A 12,085-nucleotide genomic window follows, 5' to 3' on the forward strand; every position below is an offset into this window, starting at 1 on the left:
ATTATTGCAACGCTTAGTGTCTTTCTGCCACCAGCAGAAGTCTCTTTGCTCCCTTTCATGTCACAGATTTCAGTGTTCTTATGGGGATGCTACAATTAAAGCCACAAGATTTAGTGCTCTAATTCTCTTTTGTTTGCAACAAAAGGGAGAGACAGAGGATGATAGATGTGGCTGGGTTTTTGTTTTTCTTTTACTGACCAGCAAAAATACTGTGTGTATATATAACTGTGACAACAACAGAGTTTGTTTAAACTCATCAAACCATTCCGTTAGTAACTGGATTAAAGGCTATTATTTCCCATAAAGGAATCTTACTAAAAAAAAAATGCTGCAACTACATTTCACTCCTCTCTGTTTACAAACCTCGACATCTGAGCAGGCTGTACCTTATGTATTTCTATTTGTTTCTTTCAGTACAAATGTCTTCTAGTTTTAGAGATGTCATTAACGTGATGCCAATGTCAAGAACACTGTTTTTGACAAGTATGTCAAAAATGCTGCTTATGATAAATGTGTGTATGGGAGGGAAACATGGTGGTTGACAGAAATCCACATTTCATTTTTAGCCCTTCCGTTATTACCATGTATGTGACCTGAGATGAATTGCCAAATCAGACTTTTTCAAAGGGGACATCTGTGAGCATGAGTGCAATTCCCCTATTTTAAACTGGCATCTGACAGTGAGACATTCAAATCTGAGCTCCTGACCCTCAGTTCATGGAGAGAAATGGGAACCACCAACGGACAATTCACCAGATCCATTTTAGGATGAGGTGGACTACCACAGGAGCTCAGAGTGGCTGGTTTGCACCTTGTGGTCCACAGCTTAGGCACCGAGGTGAAGGTGAGCAGGATCAATTCGTGGCCCCTCTACAGGATTTCTTAGACACCGTGGATCTCAGCTGAGCCATGCTCAGTGATGTGGAAGATTATTCCTCTGAAGATTCAACCTTGGTATTTTCAAAAACAAGCTGCTGCTCCTGCTAAAATTCATGCACACTTAAAAAAAGGTTTAAATTACAGCCCTGTTGAGTCTTAGTTTCTCTCTCTCTGAAATTAAACTGTTCATCAGACCTGCATGTTTTAAGTCTTAACAGACAGGCTTTATTAATGGACGCTCCAGGAAATGAAATCTCGTTGTCTTGATTATCTGACCAGTCTTGCTAGAATCTGTGGAATATCACAATTTTTCTTGCTTCAACTGTTGGTCCCTTTCATTTACCTAACTGCACCTTTCATTTACCAACTACACACCCCAGTGTGCTTGCTCTGTGGACAAATTGGTAAATTGGTCAGCTGCCAAAAGGGAGCAATTTGACTTCCCTGAAATGAGCAACAATGCAATGAAAATACATTACCTCTGTCCCACTGGACATGCCTCAGATTGTATTGAAATAGAATTAGGCCAAGGTAGTCAATGTATTGGATAATAATGAAATGTTTAATGTGGATTAGCTGCATATAAAATTAATACATTAGAATGAATTGCTGAAGAAATAAAATTATGTCAGGGCTTTATCCTGACTCTAATGACTTAAAAATGCTGCACTCTTCTGTTTATAGGAGAGCAAAAGTAAAGCTATTGAATTTGTGTTCTTTATTTGGGTGAGAGAAATAAATATAAAGTATTATTTTTTTTTAAAGTGTGTATATATACATATCAGAGCTGTCAAATCAGGATCCCACTGAACCAAGGCCATAATGTTTGGGTCTGGACCACACCTGAGAGGTTACAGACATGGGGGTGAAGTCCAGGAAGAATAGATACATGAAAGCAAGAATCTAAACCTAAAACTCCTTAATCATCTGCCTGGACTTAACTTTGGAAGTCTCTTGGTTGATTGAGTTTTATTGTTACTGTTTATTATTTTTCCCTGCCCTGAATATTTATGGCTTTTTCCACTTTATGCCTTTTCTTCTGGGAGGTAAATCTAAATATAATCTTTGTTTTGGACCATCCAAATGTTGCCTGCCTGGGAATATCTTAATGGGTTTAATACAAAATGGGCAAATTTTCCAAACTAGTTGGCAAACATAGTCTTTGACTGGGAGGTATGGAAGGGCTGCAGAGTGAGCTGCAGCATAAAAATTACAAGTATTCATCTGCACTTGGTGAAGCTTTTGGGGTTTTTTGTTCTTAAAGCTTTCTTGTTGCCTCATCTGTTCTAGGTTCATTTCTGTTTCTCAATGCATCAGAGAGGCCAAGCCCCGTCATCCTGAGCCCTTGGCTGAGAAGCAGCAGTGACCAATGCATAGTTCAAGTGGCTGTTTATAAGTTTTACCAGCAGAGTGGAGAATATATTGCTCACGTCCTTCCCATTGACGAAAGCAGCAGTGAAATCTTATCAGTGGAGAGTGCAGAGAAACATGGGTAAGTCTCATCCTCTCATTTGACTCACAGCTTGAGCTGAGAAGAATCACACGATTGTGTAGCAATACAGCCACAACATGCTGCATGCTGCACATCTACTAAGGGGAGCAGGACACCACACCGAGTAGATGTTTGTCTTGCATGGGTCTAAATTATTGTAGAAGCTGGAGATTGGTGCTTATTTTATTATACAAAGCATCAGCAAACTACTGGATCCATGTAACAGTGAGTCTGTACGTCAACATCATCTTTATTCTCAGTGCTTGCAAGTACAGACATAGTCTGGATACTCATCCTAAGTTTAAAGCTTTTCTGTCTAATTTGCTCTATCTGATTTCTTTTTACTGCTTCTTTACCCAAGTATACTATTGGGCTTAGAATATCTACTGAGTCTTTGCAGTTTCATGTGTCCACATACTTTTTAAGTCTTGTCTTGCATTTGTGTTTTTTTCAATGCCGTCTCTTGTCAATAAAGCAGTTCAGAGCTACTGCCAGAGGAGGAAAGCTTTTGATCTTTCAAGGGTGCAGCTGTTTGAAATGTTTTATCCTCTTTGTGCAATTAATCTTAATTGTTGATGGTGTCCTAATTTGTCAAACTTCCTGTGCATTCTTTTAAATTTCGGTTAGCAGCAAAACAGCAGGAGCTGAACACATAAGTGTTCACTATTAGTGGAGTAACTTAGAATTGAATTTAGATATATGTGAGGCTAATGTTCTACCTGTTCTATATACTGGGTTTTTTTATTTTTATTTTTTACTTCTGCTGTGAAATGTGTGTTAAGAAGCGTAATTTTTATTAAGCATCTCAAATGTTCTTTGTTTTGGTGTGATAGATCAGAGAGTTTCTAATAGCAAGTCCTGCTGGCTTGTGCTTGTAACAAGATGTGATTATCTGATTACTGTCTACAGCAAATTCTGTATTTTCCAGTAGCAAAAGGAGAATGCGCAATAAAAAAACCTTACGGGAGATAACCTAACTCATAGAAACAGTTTGAATAGTTGTAATTCTCGTATAACACATGGCCTATAAAAGTGAGGAGGAGAGCTTGTGTGTGGATCTAGATCATACTTAGTTCCAGCAACATCATCCAAATTGTAAATTACTGTTGATGTCTGGGGAAAGGTAATTAGGGGAGCTGCAGCAGCTGTCTTCTTCCTTAGCTCTTTGCAAATGCTGTGCTCTGTGTCACAGCTAATAAACATGCTTTGTGCAAAGTGCCTCCTGCATTGGCAATGCTACTGTTCCTTGGCGCTTGCAGGGAATACTGTAAAATGCTTTGCTGTGCTGCATGGAGGAGCTCTAGCTTGGATCTGTGGGCAGGCAGAACTCACCAGGAGCACAGGCAACTGCCAAAGTAAGGAGCCTTGAAGGGAAGGGAAAGATCACTTTAACTACGATTACAAATGCCTACCTTTGCCATCTGCTGGAGACAATATGGACTACTCAGCTGTGCGTTGCAGATGGCAGATGGAGATTGTCACCACAGTAAAGAGGGTCTGTGCTTTTAAAGAAGGTGGTTTTGGTTATAGCTTGGCTATCCCATACGCTTGCAAGAAGTGTAGCTTACTCCCCAGCAGCATTTCTGTGGCACGTAGGGTAGTAAGGATGTGCCTGTGGCTTTCATGGTTTTGTATGGCTGACTCCTTGGTACTCTGTGTGCTATAAAACTTCGCAGCTGGAGCAACTGGCTGGTTCATTTTTCCCCCTCTGGTCTTGTCTCTTCACTGTGAGAGGTAGTAGCTCTTCCCCCAGCTCAGCAATATAGAAAGGCTCTGATATTGTGCCCACATAAATGTCACATAGGGATAGTTAAGTATCTACGCACAGACAGCAGCCACAGATGATAGGGTAGCAGTTTGTTATCATTTGCCCTGAACCTTCATTCCAGAATTTATGAGTGCTCCTCTGCCCTTTGTTTGGAGCAGTAATATTTGATTATCCCAGCTCTGATAACAAAACATGCAAATCTCACTTTTATAAAAATCTTCTTTTCTTTAAATAGCAATCAAGAATAGCTGATTGGAAGTCAAGAATAATTCAGTAAAGTTCTTAAATGAACTAGCAATCCTACAGTGGAAATCTGTTCTGTTTACTATTTTATTTTGTCTTGGAAATTGCAAAGAATTGTATTGTTTTGTAATGAATTATTTCACCATGCTATAACCAAATGATTTATAAAATTTTATAAGGATTTTAGCTCTGAGCACAAGGTAATTGAATTCCTCAGTGATGAGCCTGTGCTAGAAATAAAAACACTTTAGTTTCACAGGTGACACTTCTTTGATTCTATTCGCTTTATATATTGTTTTGCAAACAAGAGGTGTAAAGCGTGCGTAGTTCCCAGTGACTTGTATGTGCAATGTATGCCATTGCTTAAAACCAAGCTCACAGCAGGAAGAGTATGTTTTATTGAAACAAATGCACCTGAAGGGTGGTAAAGCAGTAGATTAATTCCAGGGTGGATTTTCTCATATCTTGAACTATGTACAGTGTCAGTATCTTTTTATCCTCCCCCTTTTTTTTTTTAAACTGCATAACCTGAATTACATATCTTACAAGGTCTTCACAGTTCACCTACATTTACAAGAGAAAAAAGTAGATGCTGTCAGGCATTATCATTTCGTTCAGGGTGAAACCAAGCAAGCAAAGGTTTTGGTTGACAGCACTTGGAGCTGATTTTAAGTAGAATATATGTAAAGCTATGAAATTTTATTAGTCAGGTAGAGACACATAGCACCCAATATTTATTTGTTACCAGGGTTCAACCATGTTGTCTTTGTGTGCAAAATACCAGGTGTGATTTTGATGGATACTCAGCACGCATAAAGACTCAAAGGCAGAACTAGTGATGTTCTGTTTGCTCCTCTGGTCTCATTCTCTTTAGAAAAAAATAGCCCAAGCCTGTGGACTAGAGTTGTACCAATTCCATAATGAGGCATATTCATTACAGAAGTTGTTGTGTGGAAGACGCATATTTGTTTTATTTTCTTACTGGACATATTTCACTGCAGCTGATCTGTTGCACGTAGGAAGAAAGGTAGCTAATTTAAGATGCATGACATAGCAGTAGGATAGGGCAGATGGAACAGACTTCGGGAATAATATGCCAGAAGTGGTAGCTGTGAATGGTTCCCGAGTGATGAAACACCAGAGGCTGGCAAACGGATGCTTGTTTTGTATTATACAGAAACTTTGCCAAATACAATAATAACTTTTCTACATACTATTTCCAACACCACTCAGAAGATAATTATGTCCTCGTTTATCAGTTCAACAGAATTATATATTTTTTTTCAAGAGCAGAAAGATCTTACTCTGTATTTAAACCATGGATTTTGGAACACTTTTGGTTAGACCTTCTCTAATTTAGTTCCTAAGCAATCAGTAGGACTCCTCTATGGGGAACAACACATTACTATATTCTACTAGAATTAGATTTGTTGCATGATAGAGTTTCTAGATGATCTGACTTTGTGGATGTGTTTTTGGTATGGTTAGTCTCTTCTGGCATCTCTTGAGATTCTGTTGTGTTTTACAAGCACCTGCAAATGATACAGGGAGAGAATCAGTGCAGTGCTATCGATCCTTTGTAATGCCAAAAGAGTTGTTACAGTTCCTGCCATGGAGCACAGCACTTTCTGATTTATCCCAAATGCCACAAGATGTGGGTACTGTCTTTTGCTGTTTTTCTGCTCCCATGGTACTGTATACAATCCTTTCTTGTTGCTATTTAATGGACTTCCTTTTTTGTGTTACTGGAGATGAGGAGGCAGCAAGTACATTTACCTAGCATATTGGTTATTTAGCAAAGCAGAGTTACTGCCACAATTTGAATGTTGACTTCTGGGTGCTTGTCAGACTGTCACTGTGGCCACTGATTTCATTTCACCTCTTATTTGTTTTCCCATCTGTTAAATTTATAATTATCAAGCTAGTACGATTGTAAATGTGCCTGGCAGAATGGGGAAAACACAAAGGAAAACTTGTCAACAAGGTCAGAGTTTGTAATACAGGATTGATTTTTTTATTTCTTTTGATCTGTGTATTTCAGAGAAGTTAGAGTTGGGCAAGGACAAAAATATCATTGTTCATTTTAATTACCATTATTATTTTACATCTCTACCTGCAGTATTAATGGTAAGTTGCAGTATTATATACTATATATCAAACCAAACTTTTTAATAAGCCTATAGCAAATGACAGCATAACTTCAATTTGGTCTTTCATTGCAGACCTCTCTCCTCACTAATTCCATAATCATGTTATTGTCCCAAAAAATAATGTAACAAGTGGATCTTAATACTGTTCACATGACTGAAGGTAATTGAGGCCTTCCTGAAGAGCCTTGTTCAGATGTAGATTCAAAAGATAAGATTTGAACTACTGGACTGAGTTCCCTTCTGACATCTATCCCACATTTCCTGCGCGAATTGGGCACACAGCCTGTTCTGTCATGTTGCTGCTTTTTCTCTATAGAAAAGAGCAGGGTAGTTTCTCTTAGATATTTTTCTGTGTCTTTTTAGACTGTAATTGCTTTTTGTTAGTGGGAGTTTGTCTCTGCCTACAAATCCTTGCACCACTTTAGAGGCAAAGGGAGGTTGAGGCTGTGGCACTGACAGATCAACATGATCTGTTCTGTCACCCCACACTTAGGGAATGTGGACTGTAGAATCCCTGCATAGAATTGTTGGTACTGAACTACACATCTTTTGACTTAAGCATACCTATACAAACCACATAAAATGACTTTGCAAGTCATGTGTGATTTTTGAGCTGTGAGTAGGACCTCTAGACTAGTCTAGAGCCTTAACCAAACTTGAGATTCATCTGAAGACTTTTGTGTAAATATGTGAAGTAAACGGTGTCTCTTAAATAAAACCTGAGATCTGAACATGCATGCATGAGCAAGGAAGCCATAAAATACTACTACTCCCTATAGCCAGTACTTTAGTAGGTACATGTATATTTCTGCACAGGGCACTTCAAACAGAGAAAGAGCACCTGTTTTTGAAGGTTACTACAAATCATGATAGGCTATTCCCGTTCTGGCATCTACAACTTCACTCGAGATTGATTGCATTGATAGATTTCAAGAAAAATAAATGAAGGAATCACTAGCATCTGTCACATTTGACCTTGGGGATTGAAGTCTGAAGGTTATTTCTTGTACTAGTGTTGTTCCTTTTCTTGTTCTTTTTTTTTCTTGTCTCTTTTTTTTTTTTTATTTCTTTCCAATAGCTTCACTAATCTGTCTCACAGACCATGGGCTTAGTAGAAGGAATTTACCTTCTTGGAACCCTTTAACCTTAAAAGTACATTTCTCAGGTTAGTGGTAATATGAATTTGCTTGGCTCTTTTTGTGGATGGGGTTTTTTTCCCTCTTCTCCTTGAAAAAACACTTTACTAAGTTCAAGCCTTTGTTTTGCAAATGCCTGGACTACGACGTAAAAACAACAAAGACCAACGTGTGTGTATTTGGGGTACTTCATATGGGCACTTAAACTCATTTTTAGGCATCAAAATATGTCTCAAAAATTTACAGCACGTTTTACTCTCAGAGAATTCTAAATCAGGAGTTTAAGTCTTTCAGTCTAAACTATACATTTGAGAAATTCAGGTAATCCAGGAAAATAATCTGGATTTATGGATTCATTAGAAACTAAGCTCTCCTGCCTTGGTGGCCAGGCACCACTAATCCTTACTTTTGGAGAGGAAACTTCAGTTGTTCTAGGCAGAAAATTAGCACTTAAACTTTTCCTGTGCTGGTATCCACTAGCCAACTTTTAGTCCCTTTTAGTCTGTCAAATTAAATGCAAAGAAAGAAAAGGGGGGTGGGTGGGGGTGGGTGTAAAGATGTTGGTGTCTCTTTTCCCCCTTCCCTTTTCAAAAGATTCTGTCCTTGATACCTGTGAAGAATCAGCCCTTTTCATAGCAGATGCTTGTATTTGGAAAGAAGTTTTTCATCTCCACCTAATAAAACCTTGGTTCTTTCAGTACCTCAAGTCTAGATCTGAATAAAGCTTTAGTTGTTGCTTGTGGCACCTTGAGGAGTTCATTGCCAGTTTGTTTTCAGTGGATAAGGAGATTTAAATCAAAACCCTTCAGAATATGTAAGGTGAAATGGAGCCCTTCAAACCTTCATGAAACAGTATGAACCTGATATACAAATGTCTGCAGATGTGGAAAGATTGTTTTCCCATTCCACTTGAGCGTGTAGATTTTGTCACTTTAGCACTAGAGGTAGGTACATGTCTGTACACTTCTGCTTTAAACTTTTTAGTGGTTTTGCTGCTGCTGAAGTGCTATATTATCTCTTGAGATAAACTTGGATCCTTTTTGTAGCTTTATGCAGCATTGGTTTGCTTTAGAGCATGCCTTATTTTTGCATGTAACCTCAAGTACAACAAAGCAGTAGCTTCAAACTGCTCCAGAAGGATTTACTGTATTGTCAATTGAGATTGGACTGTAGTAGTTTATTTCCTCTTACAGACATGTATATGGAAGCGAACTATTTATTACAAAGAATGATATATTAATATTACCAGAAACTGAATTTTGAGTGCCATTCACTATTGTGGTATATCATATTGTGAAGCAGCAATATTGTATGACCTCTTGAACCAACCAAAGCCAACCAAGTTCAGTAATGAGTAATTGCAATTACTTTTTTTTTTTTTAGCAGTTGATACCAAAGCCATCAGTAATGAGTAATTGCAATTACTTTTTTCTTTTTTTCAGTTGATTACTGTCCCAATCAAAATTATTGGAAATAGGTAAATAGGTGGGGGGGGGGAAGGGGTCTTTCTTTTTTGATGTTTGCCAGATCCAAATGCAAACAGGAAGGCCAAAGTTGTGTAGTCTACTTCCAATTACAATTATAAAAAAGGACAGGGGAAAAAAAGCCATTTTAAAGTTGAAATAAAAGTAGCAAATGAGGAAAATTTCTGTCAGACATATCAAAATTTTGGCTTACTACAGAAGCAAATTACTTAATGTGTAGAGAATGGAACAGTAGAAGAAAAATAAAATTTTTTTTCAGGGTAGGAGTTCAGTTTTACGGATACCTAGTGGAGTAGCTTTTTCTGCTGCTTTTAACATAGTGCTGAACACACTGTAGCAGAGGAGGGCTAAGGTGGTGAGCTGGATGCCCAGTGTTCATTGGCACAAGGATCCCTGTGGCTTCCCAAAAAATCGCAGCACCTGTCGGTGACCTCCTTGGGCTCTGGGAGCTGCTTCTGTGCATGAAACCCCAGAGGCTGGCACATCTAACCCTGTAGAAATGATGCCAGACTGACCACGGTAACAGAGTTGGGGTACCCTTAAAAGTGGCTGGTTTGGGTATTTGTTCTTTTGAAACCAAAGATTCCTTAATATAAATTATCTCTTACGTGGCTGAAAGAATTTCTTCAGACCACTCTGAGCAACCTAATCCAACTTTTATACTGTCCAAATCCTGGGTACACAAATTTGTTGTCTTAAACTTTTATACGTTGGGTCCTTCAGAATTATTTGCAGGCTGCTCTTTTCTGGTCGTTAAGCTATTCTTACTTTCCAAAGTCTGGGTTGTTCCCCCCCCCCCCCCCCCCCCCCGTTCCCCCCCCCCCCCTTCTCTCATTGCTTTAACTTGTTTCCCTTGTTTTATAGGTCTCTTGTTTTCCTCTCTACCTGAGGCTTCTACTTCAGTTCTTAAAAGTCATCTGAGACTAATCTTTACAGCCCCATGTTGATGCTAGCCCATGTTGCACTTCCTATCAGTGTAGACATGCCAGGATGAATTTCAGTTTCCTAAAATCTAAACAAACAAACATACCACCACACACACACACACACACCACCCAGCCTCCTCTTCCCAAGCATACACACACACACTTCATTTTGTCTTTTCTCTTCTTTTCTTTTTTCTTTTCTTTTCTCTTTTTTTCTTTTCTTTTCTTTTCTTTTCTTTTCTTTTCTCATCATTTCCAACAGTTGTTGTGTTTAATCTTGAGAAAAAATTATCGGTTTTGCCTTGTTATAATCCAGACAATTGCTTTTCTTTTCTTTTCTTTTCTTTTCTTTTCTTTTCTTTTCTTTTCTTTTCTTTTCTTTTCGTTTCGTTTCGTTTCGTTTTCGTTTTCATTTTCTTTTTCGTTTTCTTCGTTTAGGTGTCCCTTCTGCTATATGGATTGCAAGCGGTCTCTTTAGGATCCTTTGCTACGTAGCATCCAAGTACAGTTTCCCACAGCCAAAATGCTTCCAACATTTGTTTCCAGAGACTAGGCAATACACCTCATTAATATTGCCAGCCTTGTTTCTAGTTATTTTTCTGCTCCCCTCAAGCTAAGCTCTCTATCATTCTGCTGTTGGCAAAGTTTTATAACTAGCCTGCGGTATAATTGCTTTCTGTATCTCCTACTTATTTTTGACCTTAAAAACCTTCTGAGTTCTGTGCAACCTCCTCTGTGGCTGCCCCACCTTGGAGCGTGGTTTTGTCATTGTGCACAATTTCCTTGGGGCTTTCCTTGCTAATGCTTAAGAATCTCCTTCTCATCCAAGGCAAATCTACCCTGCCGTAGTAAGCACTATATAGGACTTACAAGGTAGTATTCCTCCCTTCAAATTCAGAGAGAAAATTAACTAGGTGCTGATAACCTTGCAAGACTTAAAAATCATGTCCTTGACCCGTCCAGCTGCTAAGAGTGTTAGTGTAGTGGTAATGCAGTTGATTCTGCATTCTAAGCCAGGTTCTCAGGTATCGCTCTTAAATTACCTCAGTTCTGTTTCATGACTTGCACCACAGGGTTCAAGTCCAGTAGGGCAGCTTTGCACCCTTTGTTTAAAGAACATTGTCTATATGGCTGCCTTACCAAAAATGGTGCCCGTTATTCTCAAGTGCTGGTAAATCAGGTGTTTTCCACTCAAGAAAGAAGAAAGAGAACTCTGATAAAGTTGACCACTAACTTACAATTTACTTCTGCATATTAAAAAGAAATCAAAGATTTATTCAACAGAATTTGCAAGTTAATTCTCAATAAACTCCCAACTGGAAAATTCAAACAAATGAAGGCTAAGAAACTATTTAGATTCTGATGCTTGCTGCAGTGGCAGAGGAGGAGGCTTGGGGTTATTTTCAGTGATCAGGAAAAGTACTGAACAGGGCTTCATTCCGCAGGAATACAGTGAGGACTGCAGTGTTTGACACCAGTATGAAGCACTTCGCAGAGCTTTTCATTTAAAACTCGTGTACTGTATTTGTTAACTAGTATTGCTAATACCTGAAAGCATTTTTCTGTCATTTTTCTGTCAAATAGCTACCTTTGTTTGCCTTGCAATTTTATCATTTTCTATGGCACATGTCTGGTACAGTAGAAATTATATTTCTGTAACAAAATACCGACTGTCTCAAGGGCTCTTTTGTCCTGGCAGTGGCACACCGTTAATATCAGCAACTAGTCTGGCAAAAACATGGTTTTGGGTTGACAGCAACACCAAAGGCACAGGTTTCAGACAGGGTTGTCAGATCTGCTTTGTACACTGCTTTATATAGCGTATTTCTTGACTTGTGCGTTGTGGCAGAAGGCTTTTCCACACACTGTGCTGGATAATGCTTGTTCTTAAAATGAATCAATATAGCGAAGCCATGAATGTTCGTGGGTTGCACAGTAGCATTTTGGTATCTTGTATACAGAAATAAACAGTCCTCCTCATCGCATTTGGAAGTACTTGCCTTTTCC

General features: G+C 38.7%; 1 protein-coding gene across 1 annotated transcript in view; it reads left to right on the forward strand.

The window, feature by feature from the left end:
* The window catches only part of ALK (anaplastic lymphoma receptor tyrosine kinase), a 245,971-nt gene that overhangs the window by 67,349 nt on the left and 166,537 nt on the right, over window positions 1–12,085 (forward strand). The window contains exon 3 of the mRNA XM_019473734.1: window positions 2,170–2,371. Within this exon, the coding sequence (XP_019329279.1) occupies window positions 2,170–2,371 (202 nt within the window). The remainder of the gene's footprint in view (window positions 1–2,169; window positions 2,372–12,085) is intronic.

Source organism: Aptenodytes forsteri, unplaced genomic scaffold (genome assembly GCF_000699145.1).
Source record: "Aptenodytes forsteri isolate BGI_AS27 unplaced genomic scaffold, ASM69914v1 Scaffold280, whole genome shotgun sequence".
Taxonomy (NCBI): Eukaryota; Metazoa; Chordata; class Aves; order Sphenisciformes; family Spheniscidae; genus Aptenodytes; species Aptenodytes forsteri.